General features: G+C 34.5%; 1 protein-coding gene across 4 annotated transcripts in view; it reads left to right on the forward strand.

Moving 5' to 3' along the window:
- ZNRF2 (zinc and ring finger 2) overlaps nucleotides 1–16,885 on the forward strand; it is a 91,323-nt gene extending 74,438 nt beyond the window's left edge. The window contains exons 4-6 of one of the 4 annotated variants that reach the window (XR_002807498.2): nucleotides 1,600–1,705; nucleotides 9,324–9,403; nucleotides 11,776–13,501. Coding sequence is in view for 2 of the 4 variants with exons in the window: in XM_023639452.2 (XP_023495220.1) it covers nucleotides 1,600–1,705; nucleotides 4,898–5,036 (245 nt within the window). In the remaining 2 variants the exon portion in view is untranslated. Of the gene's footprint in view, nucleotides 1–1,599; nucleotides 1,706–4,897; nucleotides 7,190–9,323; nucleotides 9,404–11,775 lie in introns of those variants that run through there. The other 3 variants (XM_023639453.2, XR_002807499.2, XM_023639452.2) reach the window with 3 other exon arrangements.
- Nucleotides 16,886–17,193: the final 308 nt, after the last annotated feature.

Raw genomic sequence — 17,193 nt, forward strand, 5'->3', positions numbered from 1 at the left:
TTGGGTTGCTGGGGGGGGCGGGGGGGATGGGGTGGAGTCAGGGTAGTGGGTGGGACCTCCAGGATCAAGAAAAGAAAAATGAGGAAAGGACACTTGAGGAGGATAGTTAATAAGCATCATTTTCCATTCACCCAGCTTTACTTATCCAGAAATCTTTTTTTGATTAAGTCTCTGATTGTGATATATTAGCTTGTGAGCTAGCTACCCAGTAGTTAGTTAAAATCACCTCAGCCATAGTCCCTAGATTCTGAAAGTAGAAGCCCTTCTTGCCAAGGCATCTCGTTTTTCTGCGGAAGTTGCCCACTTGCCCCCTGAAGCCTTGCGGGTAAATCATCTGCTGGTACTTTCCCTTCTATAGACTGAACAAGTCTGTGTTTCCTCTTAATGTGCTGGCTCAAAATGAGTAACTCAAGGGGGAACTACTTCTTATGGAATGAATTTTTCTACAAGGAACTATTATAGATATATGTACAATTAAATCTGTTGGTTTTTATAGGAGGTGTGGTACTACCAGACACACTTAATTTAAGGAAACTTCCCTACCTTGCTCTTCCAGCATTTAGGTGTAGATTTGTGCAGTTTTCCCCTCTAGCTTATTTGATTTTTATTTCCAAGAACAGTAATTTATTTATTTGTGGTGTAAATTCATATTGCACACTCCTGCTTTAAACTTTTCATTCTCTAAACTTATTGACAAAGTATACTCCTCAACAGTTTCTCCATACTATACTCCTCAGTAATGGCACGTTTTAGTTATTCCTCATTTAAAAAGAGTCATAAAGTATATCCAGCTAACATATTCTATTTTCGGCAAGGTCCTTTTAAAATTTAGCATTTATAAAATATAACAAATTAAATTTTCAGTATAAGACAAGTTGAGAGAACTTTTTATTCCAAAAGAAATGTTTGGTTTAGAACGGATGTTACCATAGTGGCATTTACATAGTGTTTAAAGACCTGCAGGGCCCCTGGGAGCCACTCTCGCTGCCGCCTGGGGTGGGCTTTGCATTGTCCTGGAAAAGATTAAGAATTGTTGCATTCAGTGTCTGAAATCCTCACTTCCAAAATTTCTTCAGAATCTACGTAAAAGCTTTGATCTACCTTTGCATTTTCTTGAGTTCAGCAGATTTTATTAAAAATCCTATATTCAGGGTAATTTCTTTAACTTATCCAATTTCATTATTTTAGAATTTTAAAAATTATAATACCATTTTCATGTCTTTTCAGCCACATTACACTCTAAACTTTTTTGAACTATCTTGGGCACCAGCTTAATATTGATTAGTAAAAGAAGGAAAATGAATTCTAAAATACAAATAACTGACTTGACTGGTAAAGTTTTATAGCAAAATCCTTTGCAGTTTGAGGAATTCTGTACTGTTCTTGCTTACTGTAATGCCTCAATGAAATGGAAACGAGAGAGACTGTCTATAAGTAAAGGTAAATGTTATTCACTGATTTATGAACAGTATTTCAAATATGGATGCTGAGTTTTATGTATTTCTGACCAAATATGCCAGACACCACTCTTTATAAATTAGCATTGATGTAATTCTTCTTGCAGTTTTATTGTCCTGAATTCATTTTCTCTTTCCTCAGAGGATGTGCTGAGTAAAGATGCTGGGGAATGTGCAATATGCCTTGAAGAACTGCAGCAGGGGGATACTATAGCACGACTGCCGTGTCTGTGCATATATCACAAAGGGTAAGTTTATGTTCACCAGGTTACCAAGTTGATACGAGAGTAAAAGGTCTTTCTCAAAGTTTCAGACACTGTAGTTAGGGCTGAAAAGGTTTTTTCTTCATTGAAACTTCCTCACCTCATTTCTTAAAAGGTAATGGTCTTTTTTCCCTGCAGGAACCAAGATTTAAGCCCACATCTGTTTTTATTCAAAAATCTGCCATGTGTTAAGCGTTTGCTATGACCCCAGGTATTGTCCATAGCTTCTTAAATAGGTTATCTCATGTAAGCGTTGCAACGATCTCATTTACAACTGAGGAAATAAGCTGAGGGACTATAGGAAATCTCCCTAAGGTCACGAGGCTAGTAAATGGAAGAGCTGAGATTCCAGCCATGTCTGACCAGAGCCTATCTGGTTTCATAAAGTATTTATTCTTGGTTTTACAGCAACACAGGAAAAATTATATGTAAAAAAATTATTTAAGAAAAAAAGAGAACAGAAAACCATAACTTTCAAGCGAGTAAAAGGAATAAGGTGGAATTTTATTTAAAGGCAGGGGGTGGAGATGGGGGGAAGCATAGAGGAAACAGTAAGTAGTACAAAATAAAAAGGAAAAAATAAATCCAATATCAGTAATTATAATAAAGCTAAATAGAAGAAACTCACCAGTTGAAAACAGATTGAAAGATTGGGATGTGCTGTTGATAAGCAACACACTTAAACATAAGGATATAGAAAAATATGAAAGTAAGAGGATAGAAAACTATATCCAGGCAAATATTCACTGAAAGAAAACCAACAAAGCTAAATTAATATTGGACAAAATAAACTTTATAGCAAAAGTATTATTAATATAATGATGATAAAAGTGTATAAAATACAATTTTTTGTGTACCTAAGAACATAGTCGCATTATTTTTATACAGGTCAGAAAAAATTGACACATCTGTCATAATGGGAAATTTCAACCCACCTATTGAGTCAAACAGACACACACAAAATGAGTTAAGACCTAGAACAATTGAGCAATATATAGTTAACAAGTTTGATCCAATGAGTGTGTGTGTATCTGCACCCAGCAATTAGTGCATTTTCTTTTCAAGCACACATGAAGTATGATAGAAATTGATTGTGTACTTTGCCAATAAAGCAAGTCATAGCAACCTACAAAGAATTAGTACCACACAGAAAGCCTTCGTCTGATCATTGTTAAACATCAGTAATAGAAGATAAATAATCTTCACATATACTTTTAAGTAACTTGTGGATCAAAGCAGAAATCATAATGGAACTTAGAAAATAGTTGGAACTGAATAATAGTGAAAACCTTTTTGACATTTTTCTAGAGGGGAGTGAAAAGAAAGACTGAAAATCAATAGCCAGCTTCTTAAGAAATTAGAAAAATGACAGCAGAATAAACACAAAATAGGAGGAAGAAAATAATAAAAGTCAGAGAAGAAAATAATGAAATTAAAAATGACACACTAGAGTAGAGACCAACAAAGCCAAAAGTTGGTTCTTTGAAAGGGCTAATAAAATAGATAAGCCTCTGGCAAGGCTGTCTCTGGATGGAAAAAATAAATAGTATAGGAAAGAAAAGGGACACGTAACTTCAGACATGGCAGAAATGAAAAATAATCAGAAAATTCTCTGAAAAATTTTATACTCTTCAATTAAAAAATCAAAACAAAATGAGGGGTGGTGCTCAGCCCCAGTGGCCTAGTGGTTAAATTCATTGTGCTCTGCTTCAGTGGCCCAGGTTCGGTTCCTGGCTGTGCACCTACACTGCTCTGTTAGTGGCCATGCTGTGCTGGCAGCCCACATACTAAAAAATAGAGGAAGATCGGCACGGATATTAGCTCAGGGTGAATCTTCCTCAGCAAAAAAACAAAAAAAGCACCCAATGGGACCGGCCCAGTGGCACAGCCGTTAAGTGCGCACATTCTGCTTCGGCAGCCTGGGGTTCGCAGGTTTGGATCCCAGGTGCAGACATGGCACCACTTGGCAAGCCATGCTGTGGTAGGTGTCCCACTTATAAAGTGGAGGAAGATGGGCACAGATGTTAGCTCTGGGCCAGTCTTCCTCAGGAAAAAGAGGAGGATTGGTAGCAGATGTTAGCTCAGGGCTAATCTTCCTCAAAAAAACAAAGAACACCCAAAAATCAAAATGGGCAGTTTTTAAAAACTATATTATTATAAAAATGATTCAAAAAGAAATAGAAAATCTCAGTCAACTAATAACTAGTTATTAATACTAACCCTGAGGGGAAAAATACCCTAAAAACAGGCCTACAAAGACAGTTTGGTAACAAATTCTACCAGACATCCAAAGAATACCATGTTAACATTCATAAACTGCACAAAAAGTATAAAAAGATGGACGGTTCTCCCACGTATTTTATGGGGATAGTATAAACTTGCTACCAAAATTAGACAAGGACAGTCTAAGAAAGAAAATTAGAAGGCACTCTCATTTAAGAACATAAATGCAAAAATCCAAAAATGTTAGCAAACCAAATTCATCAATATATATCTAAAATATGATAATGCCTCATGAGCAAATTGGATTTACGTTAGGAGTGCAAAGACACTATGAGATTAGAAAATTGTTTTGTGTAATTCATGACATTGACTAAGGAGAAATACCTTATTAGGTTAATAAAAGTGAGAAAACTTTCAGTAAAATTCTATACTTATGTATTAATGATTTTAAAACAAAAGCAAAGAATAAATATTAGATAAGTTATGAAAATTAATAAGAATTTAGCAAGGTTGCCAGATATGAGCTCAACATATGAAAATCAGTTACATTCATATCTCAGTAAGAAAAATAACTTTTTTTTTAGAATAATAACATTAACAGCAACAGAAACTACAATGGCAATAAGTATATTAAGAATAAATCCTACAAAAGATACTTAAAACTTCACTGAAAGATAGTATAGAAGATGTAAAATAAATGTGGACGTATACCATGTTGTGGAAAGGACGACTCAGTGTCATAAAGATGTCACTTCATCCCACATTAATCTGTATGGTTAATACTATCCTGATCAAATCTCAATTAGGTTTTCTTTTCTTTTCCTCCCCAAAACCCCAGGACATAGTCGTATATCCTTGCAGGTCCCTTCCTAGAACAGTGTTCTATGCTGTGTTCAATAAATAGATGTTGCCAACTGACAACCCCATTGTAACGTAAGATTTGTTTTTTTTCAGCCAGATGCACCACATCTGCATATCTAGTTCTTCTTTGTGGGATGCTGCCACAGCGTGGCCTCCTGAGTGGTGTGTAGATCTGCACCCTGGGTCTGAACTGGCAATCCCCTGGCTGCCAAAGCAGAGGACGCGAACTTAACCACTCGGCCATGGGGCCAGCCCCTCAACTAGTTTTTTCATGTAACTCAATAAGTTGATTCTAAAATATTCATGGGCCAAAGAGTGAAGAGCCAAGAACAGTCAAGACACTCATGAAGGAGAAAAACTATGCTGCTGGGGACTTGTCTTATACAAATTCATGATAAGACGTAATTAAAACAGTATGGAAAGGACATGGGCCAGTGGGACAGAAAAGAGTCCATAAACACTCATGCATATATGGAGGGATAGCATGACACTGGAGTTAAGAGCATAGACTCTTGGGAGTTGACTCCCAAGATTCAAATTCCAGCCCCTCCACTAATTCTCTGTGTGATGTTGGTCAAGTTAGTTTTTCTCTCCCTCAATCTGTAAAATGAGGCAATAGTACCAACTTCATAGGGTTGTTGTGAGGTTTAAGTGAGTTAAATATTAGAAAGTGCCAGCACATAATAGATGCTGTATGTTTCTTAAATGAATAAATTTGCCAGCAGTGGTATTACAGTATAGTGGAGAAAGAATGAACTATTCAATGAATACTACTAGGATCGGTTGGTTATTGATATGGAAAAACAGTTGAATCCCTATCTTACATTTGAAATAAGAATCGATTCCAGATTCACTAAATAGCTGTCTATGGAAACCCAAATCTAAAGTGTTGGAAAGAGTATAGAGAAAGGTTCTTGACCTCTTGGTAAGGAATCATTTTTTGCAGAACATACCCTTCTGCAAAATAAAAATTTAAAAGAAAAGTTGATAAATTCAACTATTTTAAAATTTGAAAGTTTTTAGCATCATGATAGTGTGAAAAAGTAAAAAGCTGAGAGTGTTTTTCAATACACATTACAACAAAGTTTTGATATCTGAAGCAATACTCTCCTTCAGCGACTTTCTGTAATGCACTTAGCTCAGTGCAGTTGGTAGATGGAAGAATGATGACAATATGATGACATTATCCTACTGGTTCATAATGTTTCTCAGTACTTTAATGTTTTGCTCCATCAAATAAAAGCAGATGAGAGTGTGTGGAAGCACACCATGGAAGAATGTGGATAAAGGGTACCCATTCAGCAGATGAGAGTGTGTGGAAGCACACCATGGAAGAATGTGGGTAAAGGGCACCCATTCACCAGATGAGAGTGTGTGGGAGCACACCATGGAAGAATGTGGGTAAAGGGCACCCATTCAGCAGATGAGAGTGTGTGGAAGCACACCATGGAAGAATGTGGGTAAAGGGCACCCATTCACCAGATGAGAGTGTGTGGAAGCACACCATGGAAGAATGTGGGTAAAGGGCACCCATTCAGCAGATGAGAGTGTGTGGAAGCACACCATGGAAGAATGTGGGTAAAGGGCACCCATTCACCAGATGAGAGTGTGTGGAAGCACACCATGGAAGAATGTGGGTAAAGGGCACCCATTCACCAGATGAGAGTGTGTGGAAGCACACCATGGAAGAATGTGGGTAAAGGGCACCCATTCACCAGATGTTCTTATACCCAGTTCGCTTAGATCACAGCTTTATTTTGAAAGTGCTTGCTTACTTCGTAGTTCGCAAATTTTGTGCATTGATTTTTGTCTGCCTGACCCAGCAATATCAATCCTTCCTTAATCTTCTTTCTGTCAAGCTAACTTCACCGTTTTTTTAAAAACATCCTATATTTACAGTGGTATCTTATTTATTTGGAATGAACACATCTTTGTTCTGGTTACAAGGTTGTATTATGTGAGTGGTCTGCCTTTAATCTGTTTTTTTCCCCATAAGCCCAGATTAGTGTACAGTTCTGTAGAAAGCAAGGTTCATCAAAAACATGTAATATTATAGCTGAAATATTTGAATAATAACTCGTACAAATCTATAAGAAAAAGACATATCAAAGAAAATTTAGGAAAATTGTTAATAGTCAATTCAGGAAAAAGGAACTCCAAATGGCTAATAAACATACAATTTTAAGTTGGTATACTTGGCAGATAGCTCTGTAATAGCTAAGTGCTGTACATATCCTACAACTCAGTAATTCTACTCCTAGGTATATTTCCTGGAGGAATTCTTAATCTCTTGCTCTAGGACAGTGCTACTCATTGTGCAGGTCCAGGATGAGATAAAGGAGCTTGTGCCAGAATGTAAATATAATACTGTCTTCATTGAGAAAATCTTGAAATGATTAAAAAAAAAGTCAATCAGAATTGTGTTTAGGGCCACCCCTGGTGAACTAGTGGTTAAGTTTGGTGTGTTCTGCTTCAGTGGCCTGGGTTCAGTTCCCTGGGCACACACCTACACCACTCGTCTGTCAGTGGCCATGCTGTAAGTGGCAAGCAGCTCACTTACAAAAAAGAGGGGAAGATTGGCAGTGGATGTTAGCTCCAGGTGAATCTTCCTCAGCAAAAAAACAAACAAACCAATCCCCAAAACAGTGTGTTTAGTGGCAAAATTAACATGTATTCTGGCTCAAGCCCCTTATTGAGGACTAGTAAAAACCAGCTATGGATTAGCACTGTCTCTCTGGACCACACTTTGAGTAGCACTGTGCTGAGAGACACGTGTAAGAATGTTCATAGTATCATTAAGTGTCCATCAGTAAAAGAATGGCTACATAAATTGCAATATACTTATATAATGGAATGCTATACACAATGAAAATGTAAAAAACAGCCTTACTTATTAACGATTGCAAATCTCAAACAATTTGATTGAAAAAAGCAGTTAGAAAAAGCATACTTACCTTTAGGGTAGCATTTATGTAAAATTTAAAACATGGAAACGACACTATATGCACATATATAGTTACAGACCTAAGAATGAAAAGCACCAAATTGAGAATAATGATTTCCTACTGAAGTTGGGAGAAGGAAATATAGCATTTTAAATAACGTGGGTTGATAGCAATTTATTTGAGAAAGACCTGGGGTTTTAAATTATTACCATCTCAAATTGAGCCAAAATTACATGGTCGTAAAATAAGAAGTACACATTTTAGATCACATAGGTACTATTCAGAGGTACTGTGAGTTGTTAGCACATGTGGCATATTCTGTTCAGTTCTCAGTACTTTGTTTTAAGAAGTATTCTGGTAGACCAGGGGACCTCTAGAGCCGAGTGAGTAGGAGAAAGCAGCCTGAAAACAGTGTCATAAGCCAAATTGGGCATGTTTATTTAGACAACAGAAGTCTTAATGGCAACAGAAATTGTTTTAGATATTTGAAAGAATATCACGTAGATGAGATACTTTACTCTCTTCTATTACTTTTCCTTTCTCCATTATTTTTACCTACCAAATCATCCTGTCAGGATATGAGAATGATAAATATTAATCTTATCCTTCAGCGTATTAGCCAAGCCTTCTAGCTTTGTGGCATATGCAAATTTGACATGTGTCAACAATGAGGATGTTAAACAGTTTGAATCCTGCATGGGTAACTTCCTAGCTGTTGGTAAGTTACTTAACCTTTTCAAGGCCTTGAAATTATCATTTATCACAGTGAAATAGAACTTTCTGCAGTGATGGAAATGTTCTGTATCTGTGCTGATTAGAAGAGTAGCCACTAGCCATGTGGCTATTGAGCACTTAAAATGTGGCCAGTGTGACTGAGGAATTGCATTTTTCTTTTATTTAATCTTAATGAATTTAAGTTTAAATAGCCACATGTGACTTGTGGCTGCTGCATTGGACGGTGCACATCTACAACGAGGGTAATTATGTGCACCCTAATATTTAACTTCTAATAAAATCATGAAATACTTTATAAATGCAAATGGATGAAGGTGTATTTATTTGTGTATGTATATGTATTGCAGGATGGGATAGAATTAAAATAAGTATTCAGTACATATAAATATGGTCTTTTAAAATGTGATGCAATATTGTCAAAAATTAAAATTTAAAAGCTGTTTTTGATTATGTTGATAGGTAGCATGAACAGGTTGATATTTGCATAAATGATATCTATTTTGAAGAAAAATCTGCCTAGATCTGTCATTTAATTTTGAATATTGGTAAAGTGGTAGTTCTTTAGATTCTCTTAATAAAATGGTTGTTCTGTTTAAACTTTAAAGTACTTTATAGCATAATTTTGCAAATATTATTTCCTTGACTGCTTAGAATAATCAAAATGTAATAAACATATCTTTATCTTTTATCTATATATGCCAGATATGATCATTTAAAATATTGAATTTTTTTTCTGCAAAGATGTCTTAAAGTCAAGAAGTAAGCATTTTTATTATAGCTGTCATGATATAAATAATTAAATGTAAGTATTTCATTTTTTCTGGTTTTGTCTTTTTTAGCTGCATAGATGAATGGTTTGAAGTAAATAGATCTTGCCCTGAGCACCCTTCAGATTAAGCGTCAGCTTCTTGTTTTATAGGTAATTCTCCCTTTTTCTGTTTTAATTGCTTTTTAAACTGTCAGCTGAATCATACGTTCTCAACCACCATTTTTATTCATTCGTTTATTCATTGAGGGGTGTGTGTGTGTGTTCTGGACATTGTGTGAGGCTACTGTATAGAAAACTCACATTAAAAGATACATAAAAAACAACTTTCTTGATACCTGAGGAGACTCATATATTGAGTAACTTTTACCTTCCTGGTTCTTTCTTTCTTTCTTTATTTTGAGGAAGATGATTAGCTCTGAGCTAACATCTGCTACCAATCCTGTTTTTTGTTTTTTTTGTTTTTTTTTTTTACTGAGGAAGGCTGGCCCTGAGCTAATATCCATGCTCATCCTCCTCTACTTTATATGTGGGATACCTGCCACAGCATAGCTTGACACGGGTGCCATGTCTGCACCTGGGATCCGAACCGGTGAACCCCGGGCCGCTGAAGCGGAATGTTTGCACTTAACCACTGCACCACCAGGCCAGCCCCCCTGTGAAGTGAATTAAATGCCCTCATTTAGCTTTGGAAAAGTAGTTAACTTAATTGCTATCTTCTTATATATGAAAAGCGCTTTTTGAGAAGACTTCCAGAAATGACATAAAGCACTGGGTTTTACATCAAGGCAGAACATTTTAGCCAATCCTGGAACTGTTTCACAGGAGTTCGAGTCTCCATGTTCAGAGACTCGAGATAGTAGCGGACAACAATCTTTTCTGAATGGCTCAAGACTGAAGGCAGGGAACTAAAACAGATGATATCCTGAGGTCTACTCTTGTGTGTGTCCCCCCCCCCCCCCCCCCCCCGACTTCCTTTTGTTTCAGTAACTTCTAGTCTTAAATTTGAGGTGTGGAGGTAATAAACACATTCAAGGAATTCTGTTGCACTTACTGAGGATAATTTCAGAGCAGCAGATTAGAATATGACAAAGGAGATTTGCGGTAGTTTATCAGCAGATATAAGCAATTGAAATAAGAGCGGCAACATTCAGACCTCTGTCATAAGAACAGGAGGGTTATGCATGTGAAATGTGAAAGCCTTGGTAAATTGTAGGGAGCTAAAAGACTGTCAGCTTTTGAACCTTTTACTGTGATATTATTCAGCTCATACCTTTACACACTTGAAGTAGAAGTTGGGATAAGATTGCTGTGTAAGAGAAGTGTGATGATGGAGTGGTATTTTGAGTATACGTGCATGTATGTTTTTATTTCACTGTGAAAAACGTTTTTTGAACAAGGGAATGCTTTGGAATGTCTTGAGCGTCGCCTTATGTATGAGTAATAAAGTAAAACTTTGGCTAAAATTAGAAGCATTTTAACAGATATATTAAAAACCAATGCTAATAAAATAAAATTCTTAGTATTTTACATGTGAGAGTAATATGTCTAAATCTTTCCCGTATAGGTAAAATTTGTCTTTTAGAGTCAATAAACTTTTTTCTGTGTGATGGAATTTTATAGCATAAAATTTTTTATTTCCTGGTCTAATCAGCTAAATTTTTCCTTTAATGTCACAATGATTTAATGCGATGTGTGGAACATGCATCTCATCTCATAGTCCATATGCAGGTCTCTTGGTCTTAAACAGCATTTCAGTTTTTTCACCTTATGTACCAGTGTTATCTTTTCATTTATTTTCTATGTACAACCTGAGTTTGGTGGCAACTGCCCTCAGAAATCTGAATCAATGGAGTCTGTCTCTGTGGTTCTTGAAGAGTCATTTTTACGAATGTATATACATGGCATATCTTGACTCTTCCACGTTTTGATTTTGTTTTGACTGCTCTTATTTGTCAAATGAGAAATTCCTCATAACCCTTTTATTGTCCCAGATTAAAAGTATATAGGTTTGAAGAGGAGTCAGTGTTGTTAAAGCATTAAAAAAAAAAAAAGACAACTTGTAGCAGCAAGCACAACATTTTTGATATTCTTCAGCAGAGGAATTTAATACTCAGTCCAAAATAGAGATAAATGAATATCTAAAGTCTTAATTAATTAGGAAATTGTTTACTATTTCAGTTTGAGGTTTTTGGTTATTTGGGGAGAGATTAATAAGTTGTGTGTAGGAGTGTGTTTTCTGACTCTGGTTTAGTTTTTATTGTAGAGGGCAAATGACTGTTATGTAGTGGCTATTTTTTGACTATTTTAAGCTTTAATTGGTCCTCCTGTGTCTTTGATCTGATCTTTTGCGGAACACTAAGTTTATGAGTTTTTAGAATAGTAAATAAGTGTATGAAAATATATAGTAACTAAAGCAGTGTTCATGGGGAAATGGATGTTATGTTTTGATTTGTATTACTTTTATGAACTACTGCTTAAACTAAATTTGTCTACTTTTACACAAGTTTTCTTGTCTTTTCAAGATGCTTGAAAAACCAAGAGGATATGAGGATCTGTCTCTGGAAAAACAAAAACAAAAACACAGGCATACGCAGCCAGAAATTTGAGTTCTGTGAGACTCGGAAATGCAGAGATGGACAATCATACAGGAAAAAATCCTGCTGAAGAGAGGACAATTGCTGCAGGACTCAGTGTACCAAACATGCGTGTAAAGGACACACAGGGATTTTGGAAATGCTGCACATCCCTTAATAGTTATCTACGTAGGTAATACTGATAAACATTTTGTATTCAGACGCCAAAGTTAACTGATTTAAAAGTTGATTTACTTTTTATTAAGTTCTCTAGAGCTGCGCAACTCGTTGTGTTTTAATTGGTTTTGTTTTTTAGTTTGGGGTCTCTTTATTTTCCCCCAACATGATGTTTCTGCCTTCATCTATTCTTAAATAATTTAACAACACATGATTTACTTCTTATAAAGTCTTAAATGTGAAACCAAGAAATGTAATCAAGCAGTAAACATTCTCTGAATGTAGACCGTGATCTCAAGTTCTGCGATTCTTTTCCCCAAGAGTGGAAAATAGACTTCTACATAGGAAAGCTAAAATATGTTAATATTTTAAATTAAAGGCTTAACATTATGAGAATGCAGTCCAAAGAATAAATCAAGTTACATAATTACATTTGAATTAATTAAATCTACGATTGTCTACTGAATTGCAGTTTATGAAATACATTGTTTGCTCTTATAACTGCTGAACAGTTAATCGGCAGTGAATCATCTTGCTATGCAACTTTTAAAAAAAAAGAATTACCAATTTTAAGTGCTGCCAGCTACAGTAACTTTGTTTTAACGGGTATTTTTGTTTGTTTTTTTCATGTAATTATTTTATTGTGCTTTGCATCTCCAGGCAGTTTTCCCACATTTGGGTGAAATGTTTAGCAGGTCATAAACTTAATAACTTATGAAAAGGGTAAAATAAAATTTTCTTGAGTGGAACTTGGAATAATTTGAGGGACATTTTATATACTTTTAAAAATCAGAATTTAATTGGGATGCCAGATTTATAGCAATTTGCATCTTTAATTTTCCAGATAATCTGGAGGTTAGTGTTTGATAAATGATTTTTTAAAGCAAATATGAAGATTTTGTTAATTTATAATTTATTAATGTGTTATTACTGTAATTGAAGATGTTATAGAGAGTTTTAAATTCAGTCTTGTTTAGAAAGAAATGTATTAAGCAAAATTATGTGAATAAATATTCCCACAAAATTCATCTGAATGGTTAAAAATACTGGAAGAGAGCTATCAGGGCTATAGTAGTGAAATTTTTTTTTTTTTTTTAATATCGCAAATACCAGTAAGTAGATTTCATGTTTTCAACACGGGGAAAATGTTATCAGTGAACATTTAAGCAGTGCACTTTACTCAATGTAATTGAAAGTTGCACAGTACTGTTTCCTTGTTTTAAGCTTTCTTTATACTCTAATGTATTTAAGTATATGCTTTTCTATTTAATGCTGCTACCCTTATTCTTCTCAAATTTTTTCCCTTCAAGCTTTCTTTATACTCTAATGTATTTAAGTATATGCTTTTCTATTTAATGCTGCTACCCTTATTCTTCTCAAATTTTTTCCCTTCTCTATTGCTTCTGTTTCATATTTCTTAAAAGGGCACATACAGGAGCAACTGCTGCTACCCAGAAAAATTTGTGTATTATAAACAATTAAAAGAGTTTATAATTGCTTTCTGTGTGATTCTAGACTGGATAACATTTTCCCTAAAGTTATGCTGTGAAATGCCTTTTGTTATGCTGCAATTGATAAAAGAATCCAAAACCTCCACGTGACAGCTTGACAGCACAGTTTCCTAGGTGCTTTTTAAACCAGTTTTGGAAAATATTCTTCCCTCAAGGAAAATATTCTTTCTTTAGACTTTTTTCTGTTATCATGATATCTTAATATGAATCCATTTTATTCACATTTTCAATTTTGTAAGCTTTTGCACATACACACACACACACCAGGAAAAACCTCTTAGAATGTGAATAATTCATTTTCTTTCTATTACTGCTATATTGTTATGGTAAGAATTACTTTGTTGTCTTCCATTCTTAAAGGAAAAGATTTACTATAGTTGTGGTAGTTAACTGTTAATATTCTCCTGGAAGTTGATTTTCTGATATAGTTTTCTCATTGACTTTTTAAAACTTAGTGGCTGAAGTTCTCTTTTCCTTCCTTATCCTGTACCATACTCTCACAGTGTGGTTCACTTGGCCTCTGTTTGTTGTAAGGTTCTGTGCTGCAGCTGGTACAATAGAAGCTCCTGTGGTTTAAAAGCAAGTTCAGTGTTTGTCAGTGTCAAGTGCTACTTGATTATTACATTTGTCTAGAACAGTATTTACTTAAATCTGTTTATAGCAATCCATTTTTGTTAAAATTTACAAAAATTAGCAATTTTTACTTTAAATTCAGTTTCCACCAGTATCTTCCCAAAAAGAATTTAGAAATTGAAAAGAAAATGTTTTTAAAGCCCAGATGCTCCAGTGTTTATTCAAAGCCAGAGTTGCCATTCTGGAAAATATTATAAGTAATATTTTACACAGTATCACTTATAATATTTGTAAATCTGTATGTGGACACTGACTAAGTAGAACATAAAATCACATTAGATATTTACATATGTAGCTGAAACTGCTGACAACTAAATATTATGGAGACAGATATTGAAAGCCTAGGTTACCAAGTTGGTTATAACTTTCTAGAATCTTTGTAAATACCTATTCTCAAATAAGATCACAGTTGCGTATATAGAAAGCAATATGTTCTGAAGTTTCACTTTAGTGCCACTCTTTTCTTCATGATGGGTTTATTGCCAATTTTGACTCATCTTACTTTGATCTGGCTTTTTTTTTTTTTTTGCCAGAATGTATGAGAGATAGTAAAATTATTCTTTCTTTTGGCTCTTTGCCAGAGAAATAGACTAAGCATAGTCTTAATCTGTGTTTTTCAGATCTGATTATAAATCAGATACAGATTGTCTAAGAGCAGTGTTTGTGATTGAAATATAAATAATGTTTCTGTTACTGAAGTTGTTTTGTGGTAGTGGAAACAACATTGAAAAAGTCGTGTTGTTGACTGTTGCATACTATACAAGTTTTAATTTCTTAGTGTAAGTCTTATATTTCATTTAAATGTTACACAGTTATTTCAGTTCTCACCCACTAAACACTTTACTAGAATGTAGCCCAAAAATGCCTGAGAAGCACCCTCAGTATATTTGTAGTAAGTATTTTGAAAAGATTTCAGTTTAAATGAGTTAGTGAAAATGGAAGATTCCTTTTCAAAGCTTATTTTACTTTCTAAATTTGGTTATAGTGAAGTTTCAGAGAATCATTTAAATTAACATAGCAAGATATAGGGATATATCTTTAAATGAAAAAGATTGTAAATTCAATGTAAATATTATTACCTAATTTTATTTATTAACTTGGAGAGTTGAAGAAGGGAAATTTCCTAACAATGAGCCACATTTGAAGAAAGCATGAAACTCCTTTTTTAAAATTCAAGAATAATTGAATTTACCATCTGACTGACATCCATATTACTGCATTGATAATAATATCCAAATCATCTTATTCTTTCACAGAGGAAGTTTCCATATAAATCAGATTATTGGGAACTTTGTAAAACTACATAGAGGTAAATGTTGCTTATTAAATACGAGTACAGTTTGTTAGTTGGGCCATTTTCTTGCAGTTTGGTTTATCCTGAGGTGAGCTAAATACATATTGACAGTGGGTGGTTAAATGTGAAGTGTCCCTTGTTCTTGTATGGATATTTTCTAAGTTAGGAAAAAAAACTATAGCATGCCAACATTTTGTCTTTGGCCCTTTCCACCTTTTTCTGAAGTATGTAACTTCTGATTTTTTTCTTTGCTATATTGTGATTAACAGTAGTTAAATTAATCTGTTTTACTGTCTACTTTTCTTCTCTACCCAGATCTTTTCATTCTGAAATTAAATTGCTACTTGGCTTTCTTTAGAGGAAATTGCTACTTGGTATACTCCTAATAGTGATTCTTATTCTGTAACAGCTGATAAAACTTTTTTGGTAGTAACTTACCCAGACAGCATTTTAAGTACCATATTCTGTGAATGCTGTGCTTAAGCTAGGAAACAGAATGTTCTTTTTAAATCACAGAATTCCTGTGTTGAATGGGAGATACCCAGTCTTCTAAGTCAGCTGATTCTTTATGGAAAGTAAAAGGCATTGAAGAAAACCAGATAGGTTAATATTTAGTTTTAGTTGAAAGTGCAACATTACTATACTTAAGGGAGTTGGTATATTTTCAGATATTTAAGCTATCACTAATTTTAGACCAGTGGCTAATAATAAGATGGATTGTTGGTTGCTTACTTAGAGAGAGACAAAGAGCAGCATGGCATGAACTCACATCCCGGAAATAAGTGAAATTTTAAAAAATGATACTGTGCTATCTCTTAACCAAAGTTGTGCTTCTTAGCTCTGCCCTGGACTGTAAGGCACCTGTCAGGACTCCAAGTCTTAGAACTGGAAGTGACTGATTTCTCCTATTACTGAATTCTCATGCCTTCCTTTTTTGATTTGGTGTACTGAGGTTGATAGGTACTGATGATTTATGTTTACAAACTTAACAGTTCTGACGGACCCTGCTACCAGTGAACCAGATTCCAGCATTTGGAAAAGGTTTCATTATTAGTCAATAGCGTTTTGAGCACCTATATGCAAATAATACAGTTAGCAGACCCTAGAGGCAGATACAAAAGAGATTTTGGAATTTGATGATGATAATTGATCTTTATTTCAGCAATCCATTATATTTTATTTCTTTGCAATGACTATTTGAGTTTCATTGTTTGAAAATCAAGATAATAATAGATATTTATCTCTATTGCTTTGTTCATGATTTCTACAACTCTTCTGTAATACCTCTTAATTTCCTCTATTAGAAAGTATTTTCCTGTTAAATAAGGTATCAAAAGCGTCAATCACAAGAAATATAGAAAATGTATTAAGAGCAACTTGTATGTTCTAAACTAGAATGGAACAACTCATTATTGATATTTTAATAAATAAGACTTTCAAATGATCTTGCCAAATTATCCCATTATTTAGAAGTAGAAAATAAGAGAAGAATGCTTTCAAGGATATTTGTCATATCCACCCTTATGTCTAGAAGTTGACAGTGCATCACAATAAAACAGACTTATCTGAATGCTGAAAGGTTACCATGAATTAACTGATGTCATGATTTATTTATTTTTGTATACCCATTACCACAAAATTGAATCCAAAAGTATTAGTTAAAATTCTGTAATAGCTTAAGAAATGACTGTAGTCTTAATGCACAAAGAGGTCTTTCTTCATTACCTTAACCATAAGTAAAGATGTACTTCC

Source organism: Equus caballus, chromosome 4, assembly GCF_041296265.1.
Source record: "Equus caballus isolate H_3958 breed thoroughbred chromosome 4, TB-T2T, whole genome shotgun sequence".
Lineage (NCBI taxonomy): Eukaryota > Metazoa > Chordata > Mammalia > Perissodactyla > Equidae > Equus > Equus caballus.